This window comes from Periophthalmus magnuspinnatus, chromosome 10, assembly GCF_009829125.3.
Source record: "Periophthalmus magnuspinnatus isolate fPerMag1 chromosome 10, fPerMag1.2.pri, whole genome shotgun sequence".
Classification (NCBI taxonomy): domain Eukaryota; kingdom Metazoa; phylum Chordata; class Actinopteri; order Gobiiformes; family Gobiidae; genus Periophthalmus; species Periophthalmus magnuspinnatus.
In genome coordinates, this window is record NC_047135.1 from 25829014 (window position 1) to 25855900 (window position 26887).

The following is a 26887-nucleotide window of genomic DNA, read 5'->3' on the forward strand; positions in this document are numbered from 1 at the left end:
TTTTTAATATTACCATTTTGTTTGTTCACACTTTCACATGATCATTTTCAATAATTTTCTAATACAAAACTAAATTGAACTATCCCGGGTTTGTTTTGTTTAGTTTTTCAATTAGTTAAATCACGGGCCTGACCATGTGGAGGGGAGAACTGGCTTAAGTTTGTTTATTTCTTTGTGTTAATGTCTTATGTATTTTGTTTCAATGTTTTAAGTGTTTATAGTTATTTTGTTAAACACTTTAGTTAAGGGACTTGGGCCCGAGAGATGGTTTTACATAAAAGATACTGCTAATGGTATACCCACAGCACCTGTGGAAGATATGGTGTATACCAGGGGGAGGTGCTTCCGGTGCAGGAGGGTATTTTAGCAGGGCTAATTAGACAGACGAGACATCAGTGTAGCCAGGGTACACGTGGCTTTTCCCTTAGTTGTTTAAGTTCTGTTGCTTAGTTTTGTTGAGCACCGTTAATTTTTGTAAATATGTATTATTTATTATTATTGGGCCTGGGAACGCCTTGGGATCTCACCGGAGGAGCTGGAGGACGTGTCTGGGGTGAGGGAAGTTTGGGAGTCCCTGCTTAGACTGCTGCCCCCGCGACCCGGCCCCGGATAAGCAGAAGAAAATGGATGGATGTATTATTTTTTTGTTCACAGGTACCACAACGCTGAAAATAAATTTTGTCTAATGGGACTTTTTTTTTGAGTCTGCCTCCTACTTTGATCACTTCGGGCCAGCTTCCCCACAACAACCTTAAACAGTAATAGGTAATCCTCTCACCTTGCCGCTCCATGGGTCTGTGGAGCTCCGTGAGTGGAAGTAAGGCTTGGGCGTCAGCAAAGGCACAGGTTTGGGGGACAGTGCTCTGGATGAGGGGGGCTCTGAGGACCGTGACCTGATCTGAGGCGTGTGGTGGGACCGATCTTTGGAATACTCCTCCACCCGCGTCTCCAGTGTGGATGTGAACTTGGGCGAGGGGGCAGACTGTTGGCGCAGGTATCGCAGGGGGCCGTTAGGATCCATCTCGGGAGGCTCTGGGGAGGTGGGGGACAGGGAGATGGAAAGGGGGAAGGGGCAGGTGGGGTCGGCCGATACGCTGCGGTCTAACAGTTTGGGCAGCTGTAGTCGCTCCAGTATAGCCTCGCTGATGGAGAAGCGCTGGGCGTATCTCTGCAGGATGGCTGAGGCCTCCTCCTGGGTGCGGGCGTTCTTGTATGCGATGCGTAACTCCTCCTCCCGACGCTCTCTGGGGAAATAAGATTCAAGTAAACAATTAACTTATGCTTTACACTTCCAATCTTTAGTTTGCAATCAGTTTTGGATGTACAGTGAAATATCAGCTCTGCATTTTTTTTTTATATTAATATTAATATATTTTCACTGTGTAACTTTTCTAGTATAGGGTCAGCTACCTGCTTGTCTCAATTAAGATTAAACTGTATTGCTTTAAACGTATTTCTGTGGAGACAAGACCACGTTACAGATCAGGTCAGTGGAGAAGCAAGTCCACTCTAAGTAAGTATGCATATTTTTAAGGTATTTTTAAAGTTACAAACACCTCTAATAATTCAGTTTAATTTATGTTTTTGAAAATTCCAGATAAAGCAATAACATCTCCATAGAAATGTAATATAGTTACACCGTGTACCTTTAATATTTGAATAGACATTTTAAAATTAATGATTAGTTTAACTCTGTGTGAGATTTCCTTTTGATGTCAAGAACTTAAACATTAACATTATTGCAGCCTAAATAAAATATTATGATCAACAGAATAATAAATGTGGTATCAACAGTGGCATTCTTTTCAATATTTGGCCCTCACTTGTCCTCAACGATCTCCCTGTAGGTCTTGATGCTGCGGCGCCTGTGGGAGATGACCTGATCTCCGGTCAGAAGCTGCTCCATCATCTTTCTCTCCTCCTCCTTCTTGATTAAGTCCTGAGAGATGCTCCTCCTGCGGTTTTTCCATCGTGCCAGGTCCTAACAAGATAACAACGCACAGGTCTTTTCAACTGTGGCTTTGACTATATTGCATGCTTACAAGATTGTCATTTAAACACTATTGGTACTGATATAAATGATACCTTTATTAGAACGTTATTACTGTTACAGAACATTATAAAACATACCTGGAGTTGTGTTGTTTCATTCACACACATTTGAGAAACCCTTTATTAGCAGTCTATCTCCAAAGCTCAAAATGCTCTGTTCAACCATGCGATGTCATGAAGTGGTAGTTTTCAATTTAACAACTACCTTTTACCTTTTGTTTGGTACAGATTGTTAATTCCAAATTTGAAATCATCCAAATGATTCTAGTGAGGATGTATGGAGTTTAAAAACACAGTGAAGCACTTCCTGTATTCCACATGACATCGCAAGGTGGAGTGTTTTCTATTTGAGAGAAGAACTTTGAACAAATATTCAGGGCCTGTGTGTTAAGCATGTGTGAAGGAAACAACTCTAGGTATGTTTTTGATGAGAAAACAACATTCGTACATAGATCAGAAAATAGCGTAATATGGGTCCTTTAAATTACAGTGTTTAAACGTGAGTGGATTTAAACATAATCTATGACAAGGAATCTTCAAATTGAAAGCAGAACTGCATAACATTTTTGATGACCACACTTTGGAACATTATTCATGGAAATAGATTTTTATTCTTAAAGCAGTAACATATCCCTTGGAGAAGCGGCAACCTGCTATCCACCAGGCCAAGTTACAAGTCAGGTCTGCAGAGAGGCAAGCCTGCCAACAGTAAGGATGCATATTTCAAGTTACTTTGGTCCAATACACTCATAATAAAATAAATTACTTTTATTTATTATTAAGTCTTCTGCTGTGGGGCTTTAATTCACATAAATTATTATGACAACCCTAAAATCTATTTTTTATGGGGAAGACATGTGTTTAGTGGATACCTCTCCAAGTAAAGGAGTACTAATCGCACTAGTGGCACTGCTATGTGTATGGAAAAATATGTTATAAACAAATGGTACATATTCTGGTTATATAGCCTATGTGTTCTATGATACACATCAGCATAGCAATCCCTCTTTACAGTGATGTTAAAATGACTCTACTCACATCCTGCCAGTGGCTCTCGTCCTCCTTGATGCGGTTGTACTGGTTGTGCATGAGCTCGTGGCGGGCCTGGCTGTGGGGCGGGAGCAGGGGGTCCTCTCCGTCCCGCATGTCAATCATACTCACACTCCTATTGGAAGACACAGGGAGGAAATCTCTTTTAGTTTGCATGGGATTTACATAATACATTTACATGAACTTTACATGGATAAACTGGTATTACTGCAAACAGCATGAGACGGATAAGCAAAGCAATACAATACATGTTTATAAAGCTATACAATAGTGAGCAACAATATACAGAATAGTTGCACTTTGTAACTAAACTTAAACTTAATACAACGTGAACAAAGACCTAGATAATACTGAACTAAGAGTTAAGATAAGATATGTTTACCATAGATTAAGACTTCTTAGTAACTACTTAATAGCTTAACCTTTAGTCCTAAACCTAGCCCTTTAATTAGATAGTTACTAATCCTGAAACATTCTTAATACACTATTTGTTCATGGATTGGGTCTTTGTTCATGCTTTATTAAGGCATATATACGGTGTAGTTTAAAAAAAAAAGACATCTACAGAATAGTGTTTCATTATGCAATACATACATACAAATACTGTGGTAGGCCTGTCACGATAACACATTTTGAAGTGCGAAATATATATATATAAGTATCTATAGACGATTATACTGAAGCTATTTTATGCCACTGACACAACAACCCTAAAGCAGAGTTATACCACAAAAACTATCCTAAATGTACAATATTGTTAAAAAAAAAAATCATGAGCTGCAATAAATATACAGCTCAATGAAACACTTTAGTACTTAGGTTGCATCTGTAATGAGCCATTCAATTTTTTACAGCTACAGCTCAAATTTTATCACATAGCCATAGCAAAAAATAATCTGAAATTTCCCAATAGTGCAAAGAAAATGTACACACAATAAATATTGAACCCAAAAATACAATTATTACATAATAAGATATAGACATATAGTAATTATCGTGAGAGGCCTATACTGTGGCTGAGAGCTTTATTTTGCTCCTGTGTTCCATGCATCATTACACTTGTGCCGTTAGATTTTCAGTAGGGATGTAACAATATCCAAATGATGTGCAATATTATGACAGCATTCACCTCACTGTATGGTATCTAAGGCTATACTGTGAGGCGGTTAATGCTACAAGTTATTAATATACTCCATTTAAATGATATAATGAGATATAATGAGGGTAATCTTTACTCCCAACTTAATGCAGCAACAGAGCAGGATTTCAGTATAGTATCTTGAAATATACGTATGGTTGTCAGTGGTGGAAGGTAACGAAGTAAAAGCAGTAACGTACTGTACTTAAGTAGAAATTTTAGGTATCTGTACTTTACTTACGTACATTTTATAGTGGATACTTTGAGAGCAGGTATCTGTACTTTCTACTTCACTACGTTTTTGAACAGCACTGAAAAGTAAAAAGTGTGGTAACATCTTGACTAAAGATTTTGAGTTCAAGCTTTGGCTTTGAGCAAACAAAAATAAATACACAAAGTTTTCCTAAGAAAAATTAGGAAATTGATTCGTATTGCTATTAACAGCAATACGTATAATTGTATAATATGTATAATTTTTTTATATAAATATCACTACATTTAACACTTCAACAAATTCACAACACTTGTATGAAATACTTTTACTTTTCACTAAGTAAATTTTTAAACTTGATAATTTTTACTTAAGTAGATTTTTTCATGTGATACTTTTACTTGAGTAACTTTTTACCTCTGTAGCTGAACTGCCAAATTGAGTACTTCCACCACTGATGGTTGTGACACTTTGAATATTGTAGTATAGCATCATAGCATAGTTGTTGTTACATCCCCTTTTCACTGTGGCAAAGCCTTTCACATCTATGTTAAAAAAGTGCTTTCAAAGCCAGAGCTGTCATGCAAAGCTACACACAGCATTTGGATCATGGTTAGATATGAGTGTCGCACAAACAGCTACATCAATACAGCAGTGTGACAGTTAAGGCAAAACACTGGAGTGATTTGCTATATTATATGGTAACATGTTGGTGAAAAATATTGACATGACACTCAAACAAAGTCATTAATACAGTTATTTTAAAATAGGTTAAAAACAGGACTGAGCCTTGCAGCATTGGCGACTTACTGAGACTCATCTGAAATGTCTGTGCGGCTGAATCTACAGAAAAACATAATAGGAAGAAGATGGGGAAAAAATAAAGATAATGGTAAAAATATAATTTACTTAACTTAAAAAAGCATACACATTTGAATGTTTTAGATATTCCAGATGCATGAAGTACAGAAGAAAAAAAATGAAATGAAAGTACAGTCACAAATTAAAGTGCTTGTTAAAGTCACAGTATGTAACTTTTTGTAACAAAAATTGTTGTTTTTCTTGCACTGAAAAATCTAGAAAAGCATGCGTCCTCACTCTGAGCGGGCTTGCATCTCCACAAACATAACTCTTGGACTAAGGATCCATGGAAATGTTGTTCCTTCTGCTGTGTCATACAACTTATTTGTCTGCAAGGGGAATGTTCTGAAGTATGGTTTTAACTTTCTATTTCCATGGAATCATGCAAGTGACGTGCCACCTCCAGAAAGTTACATACTGTACCTTTAATGAAGTAAAGCAACTATCGCAATGTTTAAAAAATTGATGACAGTGCAAACTATACAACTTAAAATTAAACTTAGGATACCATAGGTTCAAGGCTCTAAAATGTTATGAAAAAATAAAAAAAAAGTATCACATTCCTTATTTCACTAAAGCATGTTACATAAATGTGGTTGTAAATTTGCCACATTATAGCTTGGTAGTTATAATCTGGCACATTTACATTTGTTTTATACAGATGTCCATTAATGTGCATTGTCCCTATCAAATAAATAAATAAATCACAAAATTAGATTCTAACATTCCCCCTCTTATAAACACTGTGGTTCTGCTATGTCATACTTCAAATCTCAACACAAGGTGGCAGACTTTCCACAGAGGAGCACAGATGCTACCCCTAAAACTGCACAGTCATAGAAACGCACTTAACTTCAACCCATGTCTTCTTCTCATCAGGTCTCACAACCATAATTCAGCAGGATAGGAGCATATGGAAGTCGTCTTTACAATCTGACATGTATCCATTAAAATCTGTCTTAAATTAGACCCCACCAAGGCGTCAACATAAAGTGCGTGCATTGAGCTGAACGCAAACCCTGTGATGTGAGGGGCCCCTGGTCTGTGGTGGCTCCCACATGAAGAGCACATGTCTCTACAGAACAGAGTATATAGGTCTTATATGCCTGCTGGCCATCTGCTCTGTGGTTAAGATACAGTCAGTTGCCTTACTACTGACGTTTCATCTGAAGCTAAGCAAGGCCGGGTCTGTTTAGTACTTGGATGGGAGACTGCTGGGAACATCAGGTGCAACAGTTGAGCAGGAGTGGCTCTACTCCATACTGGTGTTGTGTTCTTAAGCAACACGCTTCACCCACATTGCCTAGTCATCTGTGGGATATCCACTTGGAGTTTGCAGATTAACCAACCAGAACCGTATATTGCCTGTCTGTGATGGGAACAGTCAATTGGATTACTTCAACATCAAAATACACACAGCACTTTTAAGTGCTTGATGAAGAAAAATATTATGTCAATCATCAGTATTTCTTTCCATACTTATCAAAAGAGATGAGGATCAGATGTCAAAATCAACCTTTAGTTAGTCCAATAGTTTTCTTGAATCTTCCGAATAACTAAAATACAATATTGATAGACATACCAGAGTTGAAGTTTAACGACACAATCCCAATCTCTCTAGTCTACAACATCAGCAGAATCCAGCCCATGGAAGTAATAACAAAAATCAAACAAACAGCAATTGAAAAACTGTCTAGCAAATAAAACAGAACTTAGCAAATGTAGCTTTGCAGCCTTAGCCTTTATTATCTAAGCGGCACTACCATGATTTGCACATTTCATGCAGGCTCAGTCCATAATCTTAGACTACTTCTTATGTCTCACGTTGTTTGAAGACTGCTCTCCAGCCAAGCAGCAGCTCCTGGGGGGTGGTCACTTTCGCTCAGGGCCTTGTTTTTCCCGTGCCCTGGTTCAGCTGATGGAGAGGAGGCCAGGGAGGCAGGCATAGACATGCTGGTACTGGGGATAATCTGGTCCTTTACAGCAATGGGCATTTGTGGTGTGTCGATAGGTTTAGAGGACCTGTTTGGTGATACTGTTGAACGCTTGAAGAGTTCCTCAGAGCAGGAACGAGCTGGAGAACTGAAGACAATAAAGCAGACTACAGATTGCTGACCGGTTGTAAGAGACAGCGTTGACCTAAATATGCCAAATTAAAAGGTCTTATCATATGGACATAGAATACAGTACAAAAATGACAAATGATGGCTAAACCACCTCAAGATGCCTGATGTTGTTTGAGCTCAGAAGCTAAGCAGGGTGAGGTCTGGTTAGTATGTGAATGGGAGTCCACCATAAATACCAGGTGCCACAGTGGGGGAGCTGTGTTTCTGTTACATATTACTGTTGTGTCCTTAAGCAAAAAACTTCCCCCACTGTACCGTCAGTCTACCCCAGGGCAACAGTGGCTACAATACTAGCTCACCACCACCAAGTGTGGAGTGAATGAATAATGCACTGTCTTGGAAGGCCCTAAATATTGCATTGCATTATGGAAAAACTGTTTGCACAACTAAATACAAAGATTTTACACTGCAATTTATTTTGAAATGCCACAGGCATGATTGTTAGGTAAACAAGGTCAAATGTGGTAAAATGCAAACAAAAACAGTTCATTTTCCACAACTGGATGTTGTCCTACAGAGATTGAGAAGTGGCAAATTATATGAAAAATAACTTTAAATAATAGCAAGGCAATTTTATTTGTATACCACAATTCGTACACAAAGTCATTGAAAGTGCTTTACAGAATAACAATAATAAAATTATCATTAAAAGAGAGGAGTGCAAAATAAAAAACAAACAAAAAAACATTCAGTCATATGCAGAGCTAAACAGAATGATTTTGAGCCTGGATTTAAACATCGTCAAAGTAGAGACCTGTCTCACATCTTCAGGAAGACTGTTCCAGATTTTAGCTGCATAAAACTGAAACGATGATTCCCCATGTTTAGTCCTGACTCTGGGCACCACCAGGAGGCCTGTCCCTGAAGTCCTCAGAGTGTGAGATGGTTCATTCTAACACTAACATGTCGGAGATGTAATTTGGTGCTAGGCCACAGACAGACTTGTACATAAGCAGAACTTATGTACAAGTCTATTCTCTGAGCTACAGGAAGCCAGTGCAGAGACCTGAGCACAGGACTTGCCCATACTTTCTGGTTCTAGTCATGACCCGAGCAGCTGCGTTCTGGATGTACTGCAGCTGTCTTAACGCTCGTTTGGAGGGGCCAGTTACAGTAGTCTAACCTAGTGGAGACAAATGCAAGGATAAGTCTCTTTAAGTTTGGTTTTGACAGTATATACCTTAAATTTTTGTAAGGTTTTTTAGATGGTAAAAAGCTGCAGATGATATTGTTTTGATCTGGCTGTTAAAGTTCAAGTCTGAAGTAATGAATGTTCAAATATTGTATATTCACAAATAAACCAGCAAAAATATAATGTTATATAGGCAACTGAATATTTTCAGTTTTAGGGGCTTACTAGTTTGGGGAAAATGTATTAACAATTTATATTTTAATACTAGGATTCTGTTCAAAGCTTTAATACTAGGATTCTGTTCAAAGCTTTAAATGCATCCAGAAGAATTGACAAAAAGACAAAAAAACAACATATTCAGAACATGTTTGTACAGGTCTAAACTACAGACTTTGCTGTGTTTATGCAGAATAAGACACAATATTTAGTTTTTTGTGGATTAAATTATGGTACTTCAAAAATTGCAGCCTTCACCATTTGTTAATTGCGTCCATTCAAATTGCAAATTCAGTTCGATTGCGATTAATCTTGCAGCCCTTAACTTGATCAGAAATGATGCAAACCTGTGAACACAAAGCTAAGGTAGGGTGTTCATCTGCACTATAGCTTTGTAATAGTAAACCTATACCAACTCGTTCATTGTTTTAACCTTACACATCTAAGCTCACATTCACCAAAGGCACCCACAAAAGCCCTGTTACTATTAAATGCTGAAAACATACGTTAGATTGATAGTGACACAATGGTTACAAAAAGGTTTGATTCCTTATCTGTTCTTCACAAGTTTCCCCATGGTTAATCCTCCAGTTAGATACGCCTGACCAGTATCCTTATTTTTCTGTTCCTGGTTGCTACAGTGACACTGAAGAATGGCTCAAATGGAGAGGACTTAAACTTAACCCTTAAATCTGCCACAAAGCTTCCTGCTATCTCCCATAGTCTCTACTCTTTGCCATTCAGTGATTAACAGCTTTACTCCAAGTGTGTTATTAGGGCACTGTAAATTCTCCCATACATCTCACACAAGAGGGAGATCAGGTTGTTGCAGCATGCCGAGGGTCAGAAGGAGGAAGACCTGCTCCTTGATATCCTGAAGGCAGGTTGCAAGTTCAGTTTCCCTGTCTTATTTTTGTTGACTAAATATTTTGTCATAGTTTTTGATATTGTCTTGCCTGGAGATTGATACCAGTCTGGTCCTCCACTGCATCTCAAGCCCGGTCAAACAAGATTATGCAACCAGATGAGTTTTTTTCAGTGAAGAGCGAAGGCTTCTCATTGGTCACATATGATTTACAAATAAAATACAATTTCTCTCACCTCAAATTAACAGAGTTTATTGCTTCATTCATTGATTCTGCAGAAATCCGCAATGTTTTTCAGTCCCATATGATATTTTTTCCCTTTATTTTTCTGACAAAGACCACCCATGCATGTTCCTGATTGGCTAATTAACCTGTCAATCACACCCATCTCAAAACAGGGAGATTCACCGGTGACCAGACTTACATCTTTGTAAAGTATGTAGTCTGAAAAATAATCATAATGACGGAAAATATCACTAAAATGACATACGTTTTGTCAACTAACACTATTAGTAAAAGTACATACTCGATTAAAAGTATTATTTTAGTAATATTAGTATTTCAGTATTTAGTAATATTTTTGTTGAATACTAAACAACAAAATGAAAGGCTGGAGTGGATCCAAAGCCCCAAACTACCATAAACTAACTCAGTGTCCAAGAAACACATTTGTACATGTCCCATGAAGAAATATCAATATAATTTATCATATATTTAATAGAAAAAGATATATATTTTCTGGTCGACAAAAGTATTTTGAATCTCGTCAACTACACTAGTAATAATAACAATAAAAAACAAAAACTAGACTATAACTAAAATAATTTCAAAAATACTAAAACTAAAAGACTGATACAAACTAAATGAAAAAACATGTCCAAATTCACACTGCTCACGGATGTGTTTGTCTAAATCTACATCAGTTTTATGTATTGAGGTTGTAGCAAATTTTGGTAAGCTTTTAGATGGTCTGTTTTATTTATGAGTTTTCAGGCCAGGCTGAGGAATGCACTGTCTAAAATATCATAAATATAATCCCTGGATCCAATAAAATAACTATAACACTTTTTTAATGCTTTTGGCAACAGAAACTGCGAAGAGTCCAGACTTGGAAAAAGTAAGCTGTACCAATCGATCACAGTCAACAATGTAGAAGTGTTTTTCTGGAACAATGCACAAATCTGCTAATAATTCCTTTAACACAGCTGACAACAAAATCAATACTTAATACAACACTGCCAGTGAAATATCAGCAAAATATAATTATTTTATCCTCTAGGCTGATTGGTAAAAAAGCAAAACCAGCGGAAGACAAACTATCAAATAATAAACTGTATATTTCAAACAAACACATTCCCAAACAATGAATGTCACAATTTTTTATATACCGTTTCTTACAAGACTTCTGCTAAATTAACTTACGCACAAAATGAACAATGTAAGAACAATCTACTATGAACAGACAGCAATGAATCACTGGTTGAAACAAGTTTTAGGTGTATAAAACAGTCTTCCTAAAGATGTGAAACAGGCTCAAAATGGTTCTGTTTAGCTGTGCATATGACTGAATGTTTTTTATTCTGCACTCTTCTCTTTTAATGTTAATTTTATGATGATTATTTATGAGTTGATTTGTTTGTATTGTGATTTTAAAGTCTTTCTTAGTCTGTAAAGCACTTTGAATTACTTTGTTTAAGAATTTTGCAGTGCAGATGAACTTGCTTTGCCTATACAACTTCATACACTTTTATACTTTATATAGCCGTTGACGGTGCAAATCTGCCACTGACAGTACACAGAACGAGTACAATAAAGAATACAACTGAAAATTTAATCAGGTATGAACTAGCCTACCACAAGAACCCGTCAATGTCTGATCACTTACGTCACTGTAACCTGAGGGCACGAGAAGTCAAGTTAAACAGATGTCTGATATTCTAATAGAAATTTCTCAATGTTCCATCATTAAAGAGTCAGTACCAGATTTTTCCCATGTATTTGAGCAAAATGATCTGTACATAGATATTGCATGACCTCTTGAGATCAAAATAAGTCCGCTGTGTGTTGCCTGCATTTTAATATAAAGAGTTTTATTATCAGATATTCAGGAAGTGCACGTTAGCATGCTAGTTGTTGCTTCTCTTTGGTCTCTGAGAGTTGTAAAAAGTTGTTATAAACTCATTGTGGTGAATAATTAGGATGCTTTGAATGTATAATAAAGTAAGTGAGGAATAACTTTGGACCATTTGGACATTTTTTCAACCTCATAAACAAGATCAGAGCGTTCCCCTTTCTAAAAATAAATAAATAGGTTTTACGACTGGTAAGCAAACTACCACACTAATCTACATACTAAATTAAAAAAACAAGACAAACTGATGTGATATTCTATAGGATCTGTCTCTGAAAGTTACTACGAGTCCTAGTTTCTACTCAGACTATAGACCTTGTATCAGAGGTGACAGTCAGATGAATGATGGATGTCTCGCTGAGGGCCTGGGTGTCAGGAGGGGGCACACTGCTTGGTCTAGCCCAGCACGGCTCATCTTCTCTGGGCGTGTCACTGTCCCGCTTCCCCCCTGTCTGGAGCTTTGGTTTAGAGGGCAGGATGGGGGATGCAGTAGGGCTATTTCTGAATGGGAGTGCTAAACTAGGTGGCTCATATGGACTATAAAGTGGGATGAATACAAGGCAATAGGATATTAGTATGGGGGGGGGGGTTAGGACAGCCAAAAAAGAGAGAAAACGGAACAATAAAATGTAAATGAACATCTTATGAAAGATGGAATGAAAAAAGGGCTTTATAAGCTATCTTTGAAAGTAAAAAAATAATAAAAAATGTAAAGCCAAAGTATTAAATTTTTGCCAAAAATAGACTAAAATAAAAGCATGTTTTTTTTATCATTTTGGTTGTTTATTACACTGAAAAACTTGCATCTCCATAAACCTGACTCTTGAGGGAAAGCATCCTCAAGCTTGTTTCCATAGATATGTTGTTCCTTTGGATCTAATCTTCCAAAGTATGGCATAAACCTTCTATCTCCATGGAGAAGTTTCCAAAGTATGGTTTTCTATGTGCAAACTTTTTATTTATTGATTTAAGCTGATTAAACCAAACCTAGTTCTATCCATTATATTATAAATAAAGAGATGAATTATTATCCAGGTAATGTATTGCTAATGTATGGAAATTTAGCAGTTAAACACTTATGAAGCAATACTTTTTTCAACAGAATTTAAGCAAAAACAGGGACATGTTTTTTTTTTTTTTAATATGAGCAAATTGGTGTGCTATTACAGGAAAAACCTTTTCATACACCCTGTCTGGTCCACTATGGTTGCATAAGAGTCTAACATCAACAACATAATTGGGATAGAATATTTCAAATTCTCTACCTGGGGGATTAACAGTATTTTCTTGATTCCTATTTAATTTTAGCTCATGAAATCACAAAGTAACTATTGTATTCACTGATCCTTGGAAATCCCCAGGAGCACAGATTTCAACCTCAAGTGAAGGAGGCAGGAGTGTTAAGAGCCCAAACATAATGACCTTTGACCTCTCTTTATAAATCTGCTTTGTTTTTTCCTGCACAGTATATTTCACACGTTGTCCTCCATCAGTGTGGACTAACATCTGGGCTCCATCAGACACTCCCTTGGTAGAGTACTGGACTGAGGAGAAGCAGCATTGAGCTTATTCAATAACTGTCTATTTATATATAAACAATGAACTACTGTACGGAATGTAGACCCGAGTTGAAACATGGCTTCAAAGACACATATTAAGCAAAATTGACTTTTTGAGTCTTTCCCTCACCAAAAAGGTACCTGAAGTTATATTTTGCTTCGTTCATGTTTGATGAATCCTGTTTAGTAAATCCACTCCCTCTGAGCACTTGAATAACACGCAATTTAATTTTCCCAGATTTGCTGCATCAAAGGTAAAAGTCCAGAGGTCTCTTGCACTGTTTGAAGTCCATAAATCATCGCCAGACTCATTCTAGCATTTCTGGAGTGAAATCACCTTCGTTATAACTGTGTGCTTGTGCTAGCATATTAGAAAGGCTGCTAACACTAGTTTCTTCCAATAATAATTACCTCTGCTAGCAGTAGATGACAGGGTTATATGCACAATCATTGGTATCTGAGAGCTGATTTTAGCTTTGAGAACTTAAAATGGATACACAATTGAGAGCATCACCTTAAAATTTGGATGCATTAGAATTATACTGGCACGTATGTTAGTTCCTCCCCTCAGAGCACTTCAAAAGTCTCTTGGATTAGAGATAAAACATTATCATTTTTAAAAACTTTGTCCCAAAAATTCACTTTTTTTTACTATAGGTGTAAAAGTGACCATTCTCCAGGGTATACCATTGCTCCATATGAAGAGAATGCACTGCAGTTGTAGAGACTGTAGTACTGAATAAAACAACTGACCTTCTGCATAAAAATACTCAGTCATCGAGATTTTGTCACTGATAAATTACCAAAGCACTGTTACAACATAAATCATACAAAGGCACAATCCGTCTCCAAGTAAGTCATATATACAGGTTATAACAGTGCCTACCTGAGAGGCCTTTCTCCCCCTACAGGCGAGGTGGCTGTACTCCAGCTCTTGCGGCTGCTCTCACTGCTGTCACTCCTCTTCTTGCGCAGGGGGAGGGGTACGTAGCCGCTTTGGTTGCTCTTGTTGGGCAGGTACTGGTTAAAGGGCATGGCGGCTTTGGGTTCACTCACGGAGGTCCGGCGAGCCAACATGTCGTCTTTACGCACATCCGGCATCCTCCTGTGGAACGGGCCGTCCGACTCTGAGTCACTGCCGCGGCCTGCATGAGCGGCAAGAGAGAAAGACACAGTCAGACCTAATGGTTATGTGATGTTACCTGCAATATAACAAGGCAAAATGACAGGAAAAGATGGTTGGATTCCTGGAATGAACACAAAAGACTTCAAAGCTTCAATAATCAACTCACTTTTTGAAGAATGTAAACATGGATGTTCTATAGCAAAAGACTGTCTTCTTTCTTTTTTCCATTTCACAGAACTGGATTTTCTTTTGCTTTAATGACAAACACATTACAATAAAAGACTAAGAGTGCTGACCAAAGAGCAAAAGGGGACATCGTGATCAAGTCAATTATGTATGCTGAATTTTTACTACAGATGCTAAAATAACCTTAAAACATAAAAGCAACATACTTTCCATAAACCAACGCAAAGAGATAATAACTTGATTTATAGAACAAGTCATAAATCAGGAGTGGATTTGCATTAGGGGGGCGGTGAGACTAAATTCTAGCCTGCAACATGGAGGAATTCACTGGGGAGGCCACTGTGTCTGTATCAAATCTTTTACATGCTTTGAGCTCTATAACTGCAAAAGCAACACCTGGTTCTCCCAAAGTGTATATCTCAAGGACTTTCCCCTCTGTACCTCTTAAATTCCACTGTAGCCCGCTCCCCTTTACAAGACACATTGATATGCTATGTTTATCTCAACATCAATGATCTTCAAGCTACGTTTTGGCCATATTTTCTTGTCTTGGTTTTCGTCAAGGTCTTTAAAAATTCCTACGCAAGATGGTCCACACGTGTGCTACTGGAATTCCCCCTTTCTTTCCTCCACTCCATGTAAATCCAATGAGTTTATGACCTAATGTACATCTTTCCAAGCGCAACCCACAATTTTAAACAGACCTAAGGCTTTTCCCTAGAAAGAAGCTAAAAGATGCAATGGAGAATTTGAACTTTTGAATCCCAAAATAGATACAAAGTGGAAATGACTGTCAGTTGAAGGGCTAAAGTAAGCCTTGAGGTATAGAATGATGGATCTTTTAACCCATCAATTGAAAACATGAGTGACTGTGGTGCGGTGTGCTTCCAGTGCACATATGGGAGCAGTGAAGTTTAAGACCCCACTTTTCATCATAGGTCATGGGGAGGCTTTATGGTACAGCTAAGTCAAAAGCATCAGCGTGCAATTTGACTATGATTTAATGTGGTTTAAAAGTGGAGGTATAGAAGTGGAAAGGGGTGCAGCATGTTTAAATCAAGTTGACGTACTACTGGTACTGAAAAACAGATCCAGAATTAAATATTTGCCTATTGAAAATTGGTTGGTACAAGGTAGTGTCACTATAAATGAATCAAAGAATGTAATTTATATCCTGTTTTGTCATTCTGGACAATGAAGAAAAGATACAGAAAAAAGGACTTTTCAGGTACCGGTACTGAACACCAGCTATCGTTCAAGTACACCTCTACACCACGTATCAAAATCAGGTGCTCGCGGCCAGGTCTCTCCACAATCTGGATTAGAACAGGACTAGAACAGCACCAAACCAAGTCTAGATTGCTACTAGACCAGATTTCAGTAACAGTACAAGGTGGTAAAATCAAAGTTCGAGCTGTGTAGTTTGTAGTGATCAGCCCATTTGAAATCACAATTGGAACTGTGCTCATTTCAATCCTTTAAAACGGTAATTTATATGGGTACAAAGTGAATAATATAATATAACTGTACTAGGTTTAAGGTCAGTGGTTTGGCAAAATACTATTAGTTAGTCTCTACTTTATGAAATAATTCAACAAATTTGAAAATTACCAATGCTGATAGCTGATCATGAGACTGACAAAGTGCTCTTACAAACAAAGGCATCTAACAGAGAAGGAGATCCCTAAAAAGCTCAGTAATCTCATTTCCAATTCTAACTAAAAGTCATTCTAGGGAACATACTTTGAAATTAGTTTCCTTATGCACAGTTATAAAATATCTTAAATGTCCCCATTGAGTGTAAATGCATTGGGAGAACTGAAATCTAATGTAAACAGATATAATTCATGTGGGCGAGGAGCTTACTGAAAAAACAAGAACAAAAACAAGGCCATAATATAGCAGTTGGAAATCCTTCAAAGCTGTAGTCCCAATATACCCATGTGTATGATATCATTCTTTCTGGTTTTGGCCCATAGCCGGCAGTGAGGCGTGGTCTGGGATCTACTGAAACCTGAGAGGACAGACTTTCTATAGGCTCATTTATCAACACCGTATCCATCTGCAAAACTCAGGCCAAACAAAAGAGCAATGCCGATATTGGGTTTCTTTCTCAGATTGGATTAAACTGCTCCTCTGTCCCCTAATTGCGGCCTGGGTGAAGGCAGACAAGGCAGAATAGTGAACGAGCTTGTTCAAAGGTCAGGGAGGGAGAGTCCAGTTGGCAATGTGCATATTTGTAAATGGAGGTATTGTTCTGGTATTATAAGGAGCATAGATTGACTGATAACTACATTGTTGGAAGGCTCTCACCTCTCTGGACTGTACCACCTGGGGCCCATGAGAACGTTAATATTGTATTCAGGAAAATAGCAAATATCAAGTGACTTCCGGAACATCCGGTCCATAGAGAGTGGTTGTTTATATTATAAAAACACATGTCTGTGTTTTCACACATTTGGTTACTGGTCAATTAAATTTTACAAAAGTAGGTTAGAAATATTTAACCTCATTTATCAAGCCATAGTCAATATTTTTTGTCGTCATACATGTCAAATTATGAATTTTGATTTTACTGAAATGTTATGCCAATTTATATCTCAGTAAAATGCATATTTCCCTTTTACTTTTCGAAACACCTTGTCAGACATAATTCTTGACTCTAAAAAAGCAAAGCATGTTAGCCACAGCCTGTTGATGACTGTTAGAATGTTCCAGTTTTGTTTTATTGGAAAAATTAAACTTCACCTGTGTAGAGCAGGGATGTAACTGTATTGGTGATATCACAATAGGAAAATTGCCTTAATGTCGTCATGATTCCCTTACGATATTAACCGTTGGTAATTGTGTTTGTGGCCAAAATAATAGTTTTTAGTTTGTGTCAGTATGCTTTAGTGCTTTTCCACCTTCAAAGCACTCAAAGTACTTTACATGAAGGAACAATTCACCCATTCACCCACACATACACCAGTGTACACAGACACTGGGACACTGGATTCAAGGTGGCTTAACTGTCTTGCCAAAGGACACAAAGACAGCAGTTATCTGTGGGAGCTGCAGTTGCAAGGCCAATCTGTGGGTCAGTGGAGTTGACCGCTCTACCTATTGAGCTAATGCTGCCGCTAGTATACTACGAGCCTTTGATCTGTGCTAATTTATAAACCGAAAATGTAGTTTCAAGAGAGGAAACGTCCTGTTGACGGCATCTCATCTGCTGCCTTAACTTCCTCAGCTATGCGCCTATGACATTTTACGTTTATTGTATGTTCTCTGTGTTGTGATGGGTTTCCTCTGTTGCTCCAGCTTTACCCATTCCCCAACCCTACAACATGAACATGTACTCCTAAAAAGGGGAGTCAAAAGGGCAGTCCTGTTCTGTCGACAGGCGTGCTCGTGAACATGAACCTTTCAAGGTCGGAAGGGTCCCAGGCAGCTGGTCACCCACTGTCCGGGCAGGAACACATTGAAGGTAGGTCAAGTAGCTTAAAGTAGCTAACAATGTGCACCTTAAAAGTGCACATTTTTGCACCACCTGATTTACTCCATGAATGTTGCCTTGAATGTTCTACAGTATGGCTATAAACTACACAGAGACAGGCCAGCGGTGCTACCAAGTCAAGTTAGGTCAGATCTGTGGAGAGACAACCTCGCTCACAGTAAAGATGCCCATTATTCTAGGTGTTTTCTGAGTAATAAAACACCTGTGATTGAAAAAATGCAAGGTAGTTATACCATATTGTGAAACATTTCTGGCATATCCATTGAGACAAGTGGAAAAGTACATAGCATTTTTTTAATTGACCACTGCATGTAACAAAATACCAACACTTTCTCATACGGCATCAACCTTTAACAAATTATACACATCTAGAGCGTGTGTACTGCAATTTTGGTTTGACTTTGGTTTTATGCAATTGAGAACACACTCACGTACAGTAAACCATCGTACTCAAAATAGCTACAAAACACACTAGACACACTCACAAATACATTTCTTCACGGCATGTTTACATCACTTTGTTTACCATAATCTCCAAGGTGTTCAGTTTCCGTTACCCTCCAATCAATCAAGTGTCAACTCCGTAACCGCATCATTGTTCAAACAACCACAAGAAGTGTCTTACGTAATGACCTAATCCGCCTCTAGCTGTTGTCAGTCAGTTCCATCAACGCTGCCTTAAAAGTCGTGTGTTAGCTGCGGAGACTTGATGTTCTAAACAGAGGGGCTTTTGTGTGTAAATCCCCATTGAAAAGTTACTACAAACACTATGACGTTGACGCAAGATTCGACAAGTGACAAAGTGGAGATGCCATCTATTTATATACAGTGCACACAGACACACGTGCAGTACTGCAAACAGACCAAGTCACCAGTGGAATAACAACATGGAATTTAGAGATAAGTTCTATGAAAGCTATTATGCAATGAAAACAATAGGTGTAGAAAATATAATGTAGAACTATATGATGTTAGCTTGTAAGAATTGTGGTTCCGACAAGACTGGTGATGCAGTAATGGTAGGTTCGGTGATTGTTTGTTATGAATTAAATGCATTGAGACTTAAAGGGCCAATATTGCACTATTTTCTGATGTTATAATGTGGTTTCCTCATCACAAACATCATTGGAGTTGTGTTTTGTTTCAATCACCTGTTAAACACACATATCCTGCATATTTAGACTGAGTTCTTCTCTCAAACAGAAGACACTCTGTTCCACCTTATGATGTCATGTGGAAATACAGGAAGTGCTCCACTGTGTTTTTAAACTCCATACACCTTCACTAGAATCATTTGGATAATTTCAGCCCCTGCTAAGCTAAAAAGGTAAAAGGTAGCTGTTAAATTGAAAACTATCGCTTCATAACATCACAAAGTGGAACAGAGCATTTTGAACTTTGGAGATGTAGACAGACTAATAATAAAAGGTTGCTCAAACTTGTGTGAATGAAACAACACAATTCCAGGTATGTTTTAATGAGGTAACAACATTCTAACATGGCTTAAAGCTATAAGCATAGTTCACAAGTTTAACGTAGTACAAGACCTTTAAAAAACGTGTTTTGGCAGTAGACTTTGTGCTTACTTAGTTATGATGACACATAAGCAAGTAGAGACAAAAAGCACCCTAAGAATGAGCTGTGTTTTTAGTGCAGTTTTTGTATTGTGTTGTTTTAAATAGCTGTTGAGAATATGAAGTGGAGCTTGGACTTGCGCAATATTGAGCAACTGTATTTAGCTATTGTGCAATTAACCAATGAATTCAAGTATGAGAAACAAAGGAATAAATAAAGTGGTTAGGACCTCAAAGGACCAAAGACATTTCTGTTGTTTGCATATTTTCCTTGTGTTTCTTTTTGAGTTGCTCCACTTCCCTCATCAACCATGCACAAATTAATATTAATATTTTAAAATCCATGGCAAGGCATGACATTTAAGTGAAGTAGGAGTCAGCATGACGGGTTTTCATGTTTGTCTGATTAATTGGTTTGGTGGGATTGTACCTGTGGTAAATATTTATCATCAATTAAGTGGCTGAAATGTTGGAAAGAAAAGTAGAAAAATACAGGAAATAGCAGCGGGTTCTAAAAGAAAAAAATACCTCTACCAATGTCAATAATACTGAAAATTTAATACAAAATCCAGGGAAAATGTATTCATAAGGAACACATTTTTTGGACATTTTAAACATTCATTTAACAAAATAAAGTTGTTGTCATATATATTTATTAGTCTAATCATAACTGTTTAAATGGTGCATTGTAAACAGGTTTTCGTCTATATTAACATCTCGGTTGCTAGGTAACACATATGGAATTACGTCTTCATATATGAAAAAATAAAATAAAATTGTCAAACTATGGTAAGGTTTTTAGTAAAATCTTAAATATATTGATGTTAGCCATGTTTTAGTGAAAAGAGCAATCTAACTTGTTATATGCACTTTAGGTTGAAACATTAAAGCTGGGGTACCTGCCTTCGTGAAAGCTATATGATGAAGTTGCCTGAAATGTTAACTCATTCAAATGAGTACATTCAAATCTAATATCAAAGAATTTTATACTTTACAAACCAGGAGGCATGAGTCATCATGTCAACAGTGCTAGTATTGACTGCACTTTGGCAGTTCAGCCTAGTTTCAATTTGTCTTCTGAAAAAAGCATTTATAAGGCCATGTGCAAACGAGTTTGTGAGTGTTAGGAATTTGACAGATAGATTTAAATACAGGTTTCCTCCTTTTGTGGTTTGAAAATGGGGTATTGCAGCTTTAACTGTATTTACTCATCTATGAAACCATCCCAGATATCACCAATAGAAATATTACCATCAAAATATCGCCCATCATTAGAATTGATGTTGATTTAAAACATTGCAGATAAAAACAAAAACAAAAAACAAACTAAAAAAAAAAAAAACACCAAAAAAACAAGCCCATGTGTGATGCTGCCATAACAAGGTCTTCGTTTTCCACATCAGACAGCATAGATATAGTAAAGTGTATTATGTCTGGCAGGTCCTGGGCAGTCTCCCCCACAGCAGCAGGCCTCTGTAGTAGCACTGTCTACAACGTGGCTCTTCCATCTGGATCCTGTAACTCACACTGACTCCTGTCACACAAGTGTATGTCTGCTAACCTCTCATTTAAACTACCTCATATTTTAAACTGAAGAAGAAATAGTGCTGTGACATAGTGTAGTGAACAGTAGTCAGTAGAAAACAACAATACTATAGGACAGAAATAATTTAAGTATGTTAAGTAGGTAATATGTATATTCCAGGCCAAGTTATGTCTCTCAAAATGTAGGATAAACATTCAAAGAGTTTCTATCTAAATCTGTTGTTTCCTGGAAATGGATGCAATACATATTTTATTCTGTTTTCTCTATTTCTTGGATGATATGCTAATGTGTTGTTCAACTGCCACAAAAACAATGTAGTTATTGGTACAGAATACAAACTGAACTATTACAATGGCTATGCAAAGCTAGACCAAACACTGAAAACTTCACAATAGTTTCTTTTCATCTTGTAAATTGCATTGTCTTGTATAAATTTGTTGCTGCATTTTTCTGATACAATTTCAAAAGAAAAATCCACCCATCTACAAATAAACTATGGATGATAACTTCAAGGTCAGTTAGTTCGCCCAAGCTCTGGTTTAGTCCAGGTTTAAGTGCATTTTAGAGCTGATGTAAACTTGTTTGGTTTGTTCCTGGTCTAGTTCAGGTTTAGTTACTAGGTTAGTCCTAGTTTAATCCCCATTTTGATTTGGTGTGTGTGGAAGTAAAAATAAATGCAATCACTAGTCAAAAATCATTGCAACCATACATATTATTAGTAGCTTTTTTACCCGTCACATCTAAAACAAACATTATATTACATTGTTACGCCCTTATATTTTAAGGTTAAGGAACATTTTATTGTCCTCTTAGGAAAATTTGTCCTCTGCATTTGAATCACCCTTCAATGGTGCTGGGGCAACCTGTCAGGAAAAGTCGGTGCCCTGAGACCCATCTCTAGATCTTGATCTAGGCTTGGTCAGGACTACCTTAGCTGGAGGATTGTATCTCTTGTGCATGTTTTGGGTTGATGGGAAAAACAGAGAAACCCACCAGACAGAGGGAGATACATGCAAACGCCGCACAGAAAGGCCCGGGCATCGAACCCGGAACTTTTGCCACATAGAGTATTATATTTTATCAATACTACCACAATCATTACTGTGTGTGAGAGCCGTACCATCGCTGTTGGCGCGGGGCCCCAGGGCGTCAGGGGACGGCGTTTGTCTGGAGCGAGAGCCGAGGGAGTCCAGGCTGTCGAGTGAGTCCTCTCGGCCGTGTGCAGGAGGAGAGAGAGAGTCACTGCGCTCTGAGTCCCAGCTGTCAATGTAGCCACTGTCCCTGATGCTGCGTCCGGGGCTGTCCGCCTCCTCTGCCTCCTGTGGACAGACATGCATTCATGACTCTATGGTCATAGCAAATTTGAAACAAACAAACCTCTAAATAACATGGAAAACAATACAGAGGATATGTACATATCCTTGGCCAAACAACCACTCATGGCCAAACAACCACCATTTAAATGAATGACATAGATGTTGATTACAAGAATATCAAAGGTTAAGTAACTTAAATTAAAGATGCACAACATTTCTGATATACTACAATATGGTATTAAAAATATATATGTCCATGGAGATGAGCAGGCAATGCCATTAGGCCAAGTTCCAGGTGAGATCTGTGGAGAAGCAAACTTGCTCACATTAAAAATGCATGCGTCTTTTGGCGATAAAAAACAAACAAAAAACTAATAAATATAATAAAATGTATTGTTTGCCAAGTTTAGTATGCAGCATCTTAAAATCTTAACCACATTTTTTTCTGTGCAGTTGCGCAAAATAAGCGTTACCCTGGTACACTCATATTGCATAAGCAGCTCTTAATGAATAAAAAAGAAGTGCGCTGTTAGCATGCTAATTGTTAGCATTAGCCCCTAAAAGTTGTGAAGCATGCTTAAAAACTCATCATGGTGAATAAGAGGATGCTCGGAATCCATGAGGAAAGTGAGTAATAAGTTTGGACCTCTGCAAAGTCAACTAAACTAGTTCTGTTTTTAATGTTTTGAAGACAGCAAAAGTCAGGGACATTAGGCTAACTGAGGTGTGATGACACAATCCCAAACACTGTTCTACATTAAAACAACATATAAAGCCCCACCATGTAACATTCAAAATATAGACTCAATTAAATACACTGGGTCAATTATCTGTGCTTTTATTGCACTGAAGAACGGCAATCACTTCCTGGAGTTGTAGCTTCTCTTTTTGCAGCTTGGCTTGAACTTCTCTGAGGGTCCTGTCTAGTTCCTGTTGCCAGACCAGACCCTCTACCCATTTGTCTTCGTATTTGTAGAGCTTCTTGTCTACCATCTGTAGTCTGACCTGAGCTCAGACCATATTCGCTTGACAGTTTGCTATAGAATTCCCCCACTCCTTTCCCTGCTCTGGCTGCTCCTTCTTCCTGATCTGGTAATGTTGAATGAGCTCCTGATACTTCTCCAGCGGGCCCAGCTCTTCGTCAGCTAGGGCATAACACTCGTAGATGGCATTCTCAACGTTCAGCTGCGTGTCCTCCAGTTGTTTCTTTTTGGCCTGCAGAGCCTTTATCTCCTCCTCAAGAGCGGCCTCTGTATGTGCCCCATGTTGTCCTGAAGGTCTTTGTCGTGCAGTAGGTGTTTCGGCATGTCTTAGATTTTAGCTTTGATCGTACTAATCTTCGCTTTGTTTGTGAGCTTGTTGTTCTGAAGATCCAGTTGTAATGGTTCAGTTTGGCCACTAAATGTTTAAGTTTAAATATTATTTGATACAGGAATACAATATCACCTCACTAAGGCAACCATAATCTAGAAGTGGCAATCATCTGTCATTTCTTCTGGAATAGACCAAATATTTAAAGGTTAAGGCACACTTTATTGTCCCCAGAAGGAAATTTTAGGGCTGCAACTCGCGATCATTTTGCGTATATTAGGAGTATATTTACAGACAAAATCAAAACCACTAAAACTACACACTTAAACATTTTCAGATTTTCAGAAATATGCAGAAAAAAGTATTGTTTATGGTAATATGGGCCAATTCACCTGGAAGCTTGAGGGCCAAGAAAAATTGGTCTGAGGGCCACATTTGGCCCCTGGGCCACAGTTTTGGCATGCCTGGTGTAAACGCTATTTAGCGATTATTTGATTACCAAATTAGATGATGATCATTTCAGTAATCGATGAGTTGTGCTTAACTGATTAACTTGTACCCTGTCAACAAGTTGTCAACAAAGCAAAGGGTGGATACCTTAAGGATTTCTTTTTTTTTCAGTTATATGACTTGTATATTTGATGTCTTCCCTATGTATAAAATGTACAAATGTACAAAAATATTTCAGTAAACTTGACTGATATTCCTGGTAAGCCTGATATACAAGAGCAGACTTTATATCCCGCATGGCAAAATTTGAACAGAAATGATTGATTTATGAGGAAAATAAATGATGCATGGAAGTGCTAAAAGAACTAAATAAAATGTCAGGCCAACTCTAGCTGCTTGTCTGCCACCATAAGAGTCAGTTACACACGCAAGCAACACTAAAGGGCTTTTAACCTCACTAAAACCATTGTCAAGTTGATTTAACTGAAACATATGACCACATAGAAATCATAATGAAATGCAATGTCTAGACTTAAATTGTAACCAGTTAAGCTTTGTTATTGATTATATGTAAACTGTAAATATTAAAATGTGGAAATTATGAAAATTTGAGGTCTTAACAGGCTTTCAAAACACACACACATACACACACACAAAAAAAAAAAAAAAAAAAATCATAATCATAATCATGCCAGTGTGTATTAATAAGGCTTTCCAAAGAGCCAGGATGTTCTGAGAGAATGCCCTGCACTGCACAATCTGTTCATAGCAGTAAACACACATCTATGACATGCTTCTTCTATAACATAAAATACAATTTCCTTTTTTCTTCTCATAACCTATGGACTGTATTCTTTAGGCTTCTCCTTGTGTAAATCCATACAGGAATCTAATGTCCTCCCTCCTTAGGCCATACTTTCAACCTACCCCACTCAAATCTCCTTAACTCCATCATTCATGAGTCCATTCATAAAAACGTCCCTGTATAAATCCTATGAAAACAAGCCCATAAAGTAAGATTCATTTTCTGCTACTTGGACCACATTGACCCCCTCTGTGTTTGGAGCACATGTTTAGAACTAAAACAAGGTGGGGTAGGGTCTTTTCCTGTCTACAGAATAGCTTCCTGATCTTGACCTCTCTTATGCAACTAAGTCCTTGAAATATTGTTTTGATTTCTGCTTGGCTACAATGGTATTTCATTCTCAGCATTCTTTTTACCTCTACCCAAACCTACCTGCTTTAGCTTATGTCACACTATCTACAATGTATTTTTATATTCAGCTATTAGTTCCAAATTTCAACATCTGGGATTTTTTTTTTGCTGAGCTTGCAGTAAAATTCAGATTCATATCATAGAGGTGATATCATGGTTAGAGGGGTTGTCATGGGTAGTGTTTGTGTTCCCTGGAGGCGGGCCAATGCTGACTTGTGAATTTTATACAGCTCTGTCTAAAAGGTGGAACAAAGCAGGGATGACAGAGGCATGTGCTGGAGGTGTCTAGGAGGTCGGGAACAAAAATAAGCAGGATAAGTTGTACACAAGTCTTTGTATAAATGGAAATTGTATTAAAAAAAAACAATAAAAAACTGTGTATTCTCGAGATTTAGAGGGGGGTAAAATCATATAGCTAATATTGTTGTTTTTTAAGATATTTTTTAAAGATATGTTTAAAAATTATGATAAAAAATGTATTTGTGCAAAAGAACATGTGATAATCTTTCCAAAATGGGTATACATTTCTGTGACTTCTACTTGAATCTCCACATTTCTAGATTTTTTTTTAAGTAAGAGCAATAGTTAGTTAAGAAATTGTTAACATATTTAGTAGTAGTGTTTTGTTGAATTTGCACATTTCACTGTTTTCATTTATGCAGATATATTATGGCATACATACACTGGTTAATACACAATATAAAGGAGTACAATGACTTTGAAAGCAAATTGCCTTTTTGAGTGGTGTTTGATGCATGTAAGAACATAGTCTCCTTATGATTATGAACATGATATGAGCCAACCTTTCGCATCTGTGACAGCAGGCCTTCAAACTGTGCCAGGTCCAGCGTGGGCCCGTTGTAGGAGGTACAGCAGTTGGCAGCACGACCCAGCCAATAAAGAGTGATCAGAACCTGCACAAGCAAGAAACAAGGATATTAGGGTTGGACCACATAAAATTTAAGACCTTTCCAACCGTCACATATTCATTGTCACACTAGCCTATGGACAATATTTAATACAAAAATAGCAAAATTTTGCGATACATGTGATATATTGTACCTAATATTCTGCAATATATTACCATTTGCATAAACTTAATATGAAAAACATACATTTTTAGGATAAAAATGTAAATATGTTACATGTATTCCATAACAAAACAAGCAACAACATTTTAGCACTGTATAATTATGTCTACTATGTAAATCCTTTTGTAAAATGTACAGAAAATTACTCTAATTATTGCGATATATTGATACAAAGGATGCCACGATACCACTTTTTCCAAAACAAGTATGAGCAGAAGTCTATATTTTGA

At 37.5% G+C, this 26887-nt stretch overlaps 1 protein-coding gene across 3 annotated transcripts in view; it reads right to left on the reverse strand.

The window, feature by feature from the left end:
* The window catches only part of LOC117377340 (LIM and calponin homology domains-containing protein 1-like), a 116418-nt gene that overhangs the window by 18829 nt on the left and 70702 nt on the right, over window positions 1-26887 (reverse strand). The window contains exons 6-13 of one of the 3 annotated variants that reach the window (XM_055225087.1): window positions 26370-26480; window positions 22394-22592; window positions 14229-14487; window positions 7137-7394; window positions 5262-5294; window positions 3091-3217; window positions 1824-1981; window positions 779-1244 (exon numbers count right to left, since the gene is read on the reverse strand). In XM_055225087.1, the coding sequence (XP_055081062.1) occupies window positions 779-1244; window positions 1824-1981; window positions 3091-3217; window positions 5262-5294; window positions 7137-7394; window positions 14229-14487; window positions 22394-22592; window positions 26370-26480 (1611 nt within the window). The remainder of the gene's footprint in view (window positions 1-778; window positions 1245-1823; window positions 1982-3090; window positions 3218-5261; window positions 5295-7136; window positions 7395-14228; window positions 14488-22393; window positions 22593-26369; window positions 26481-26887) is intronic. The other 2 variants (XM_055225088.1, XM_055225089.1) reach the window with 2 other exon arrangements.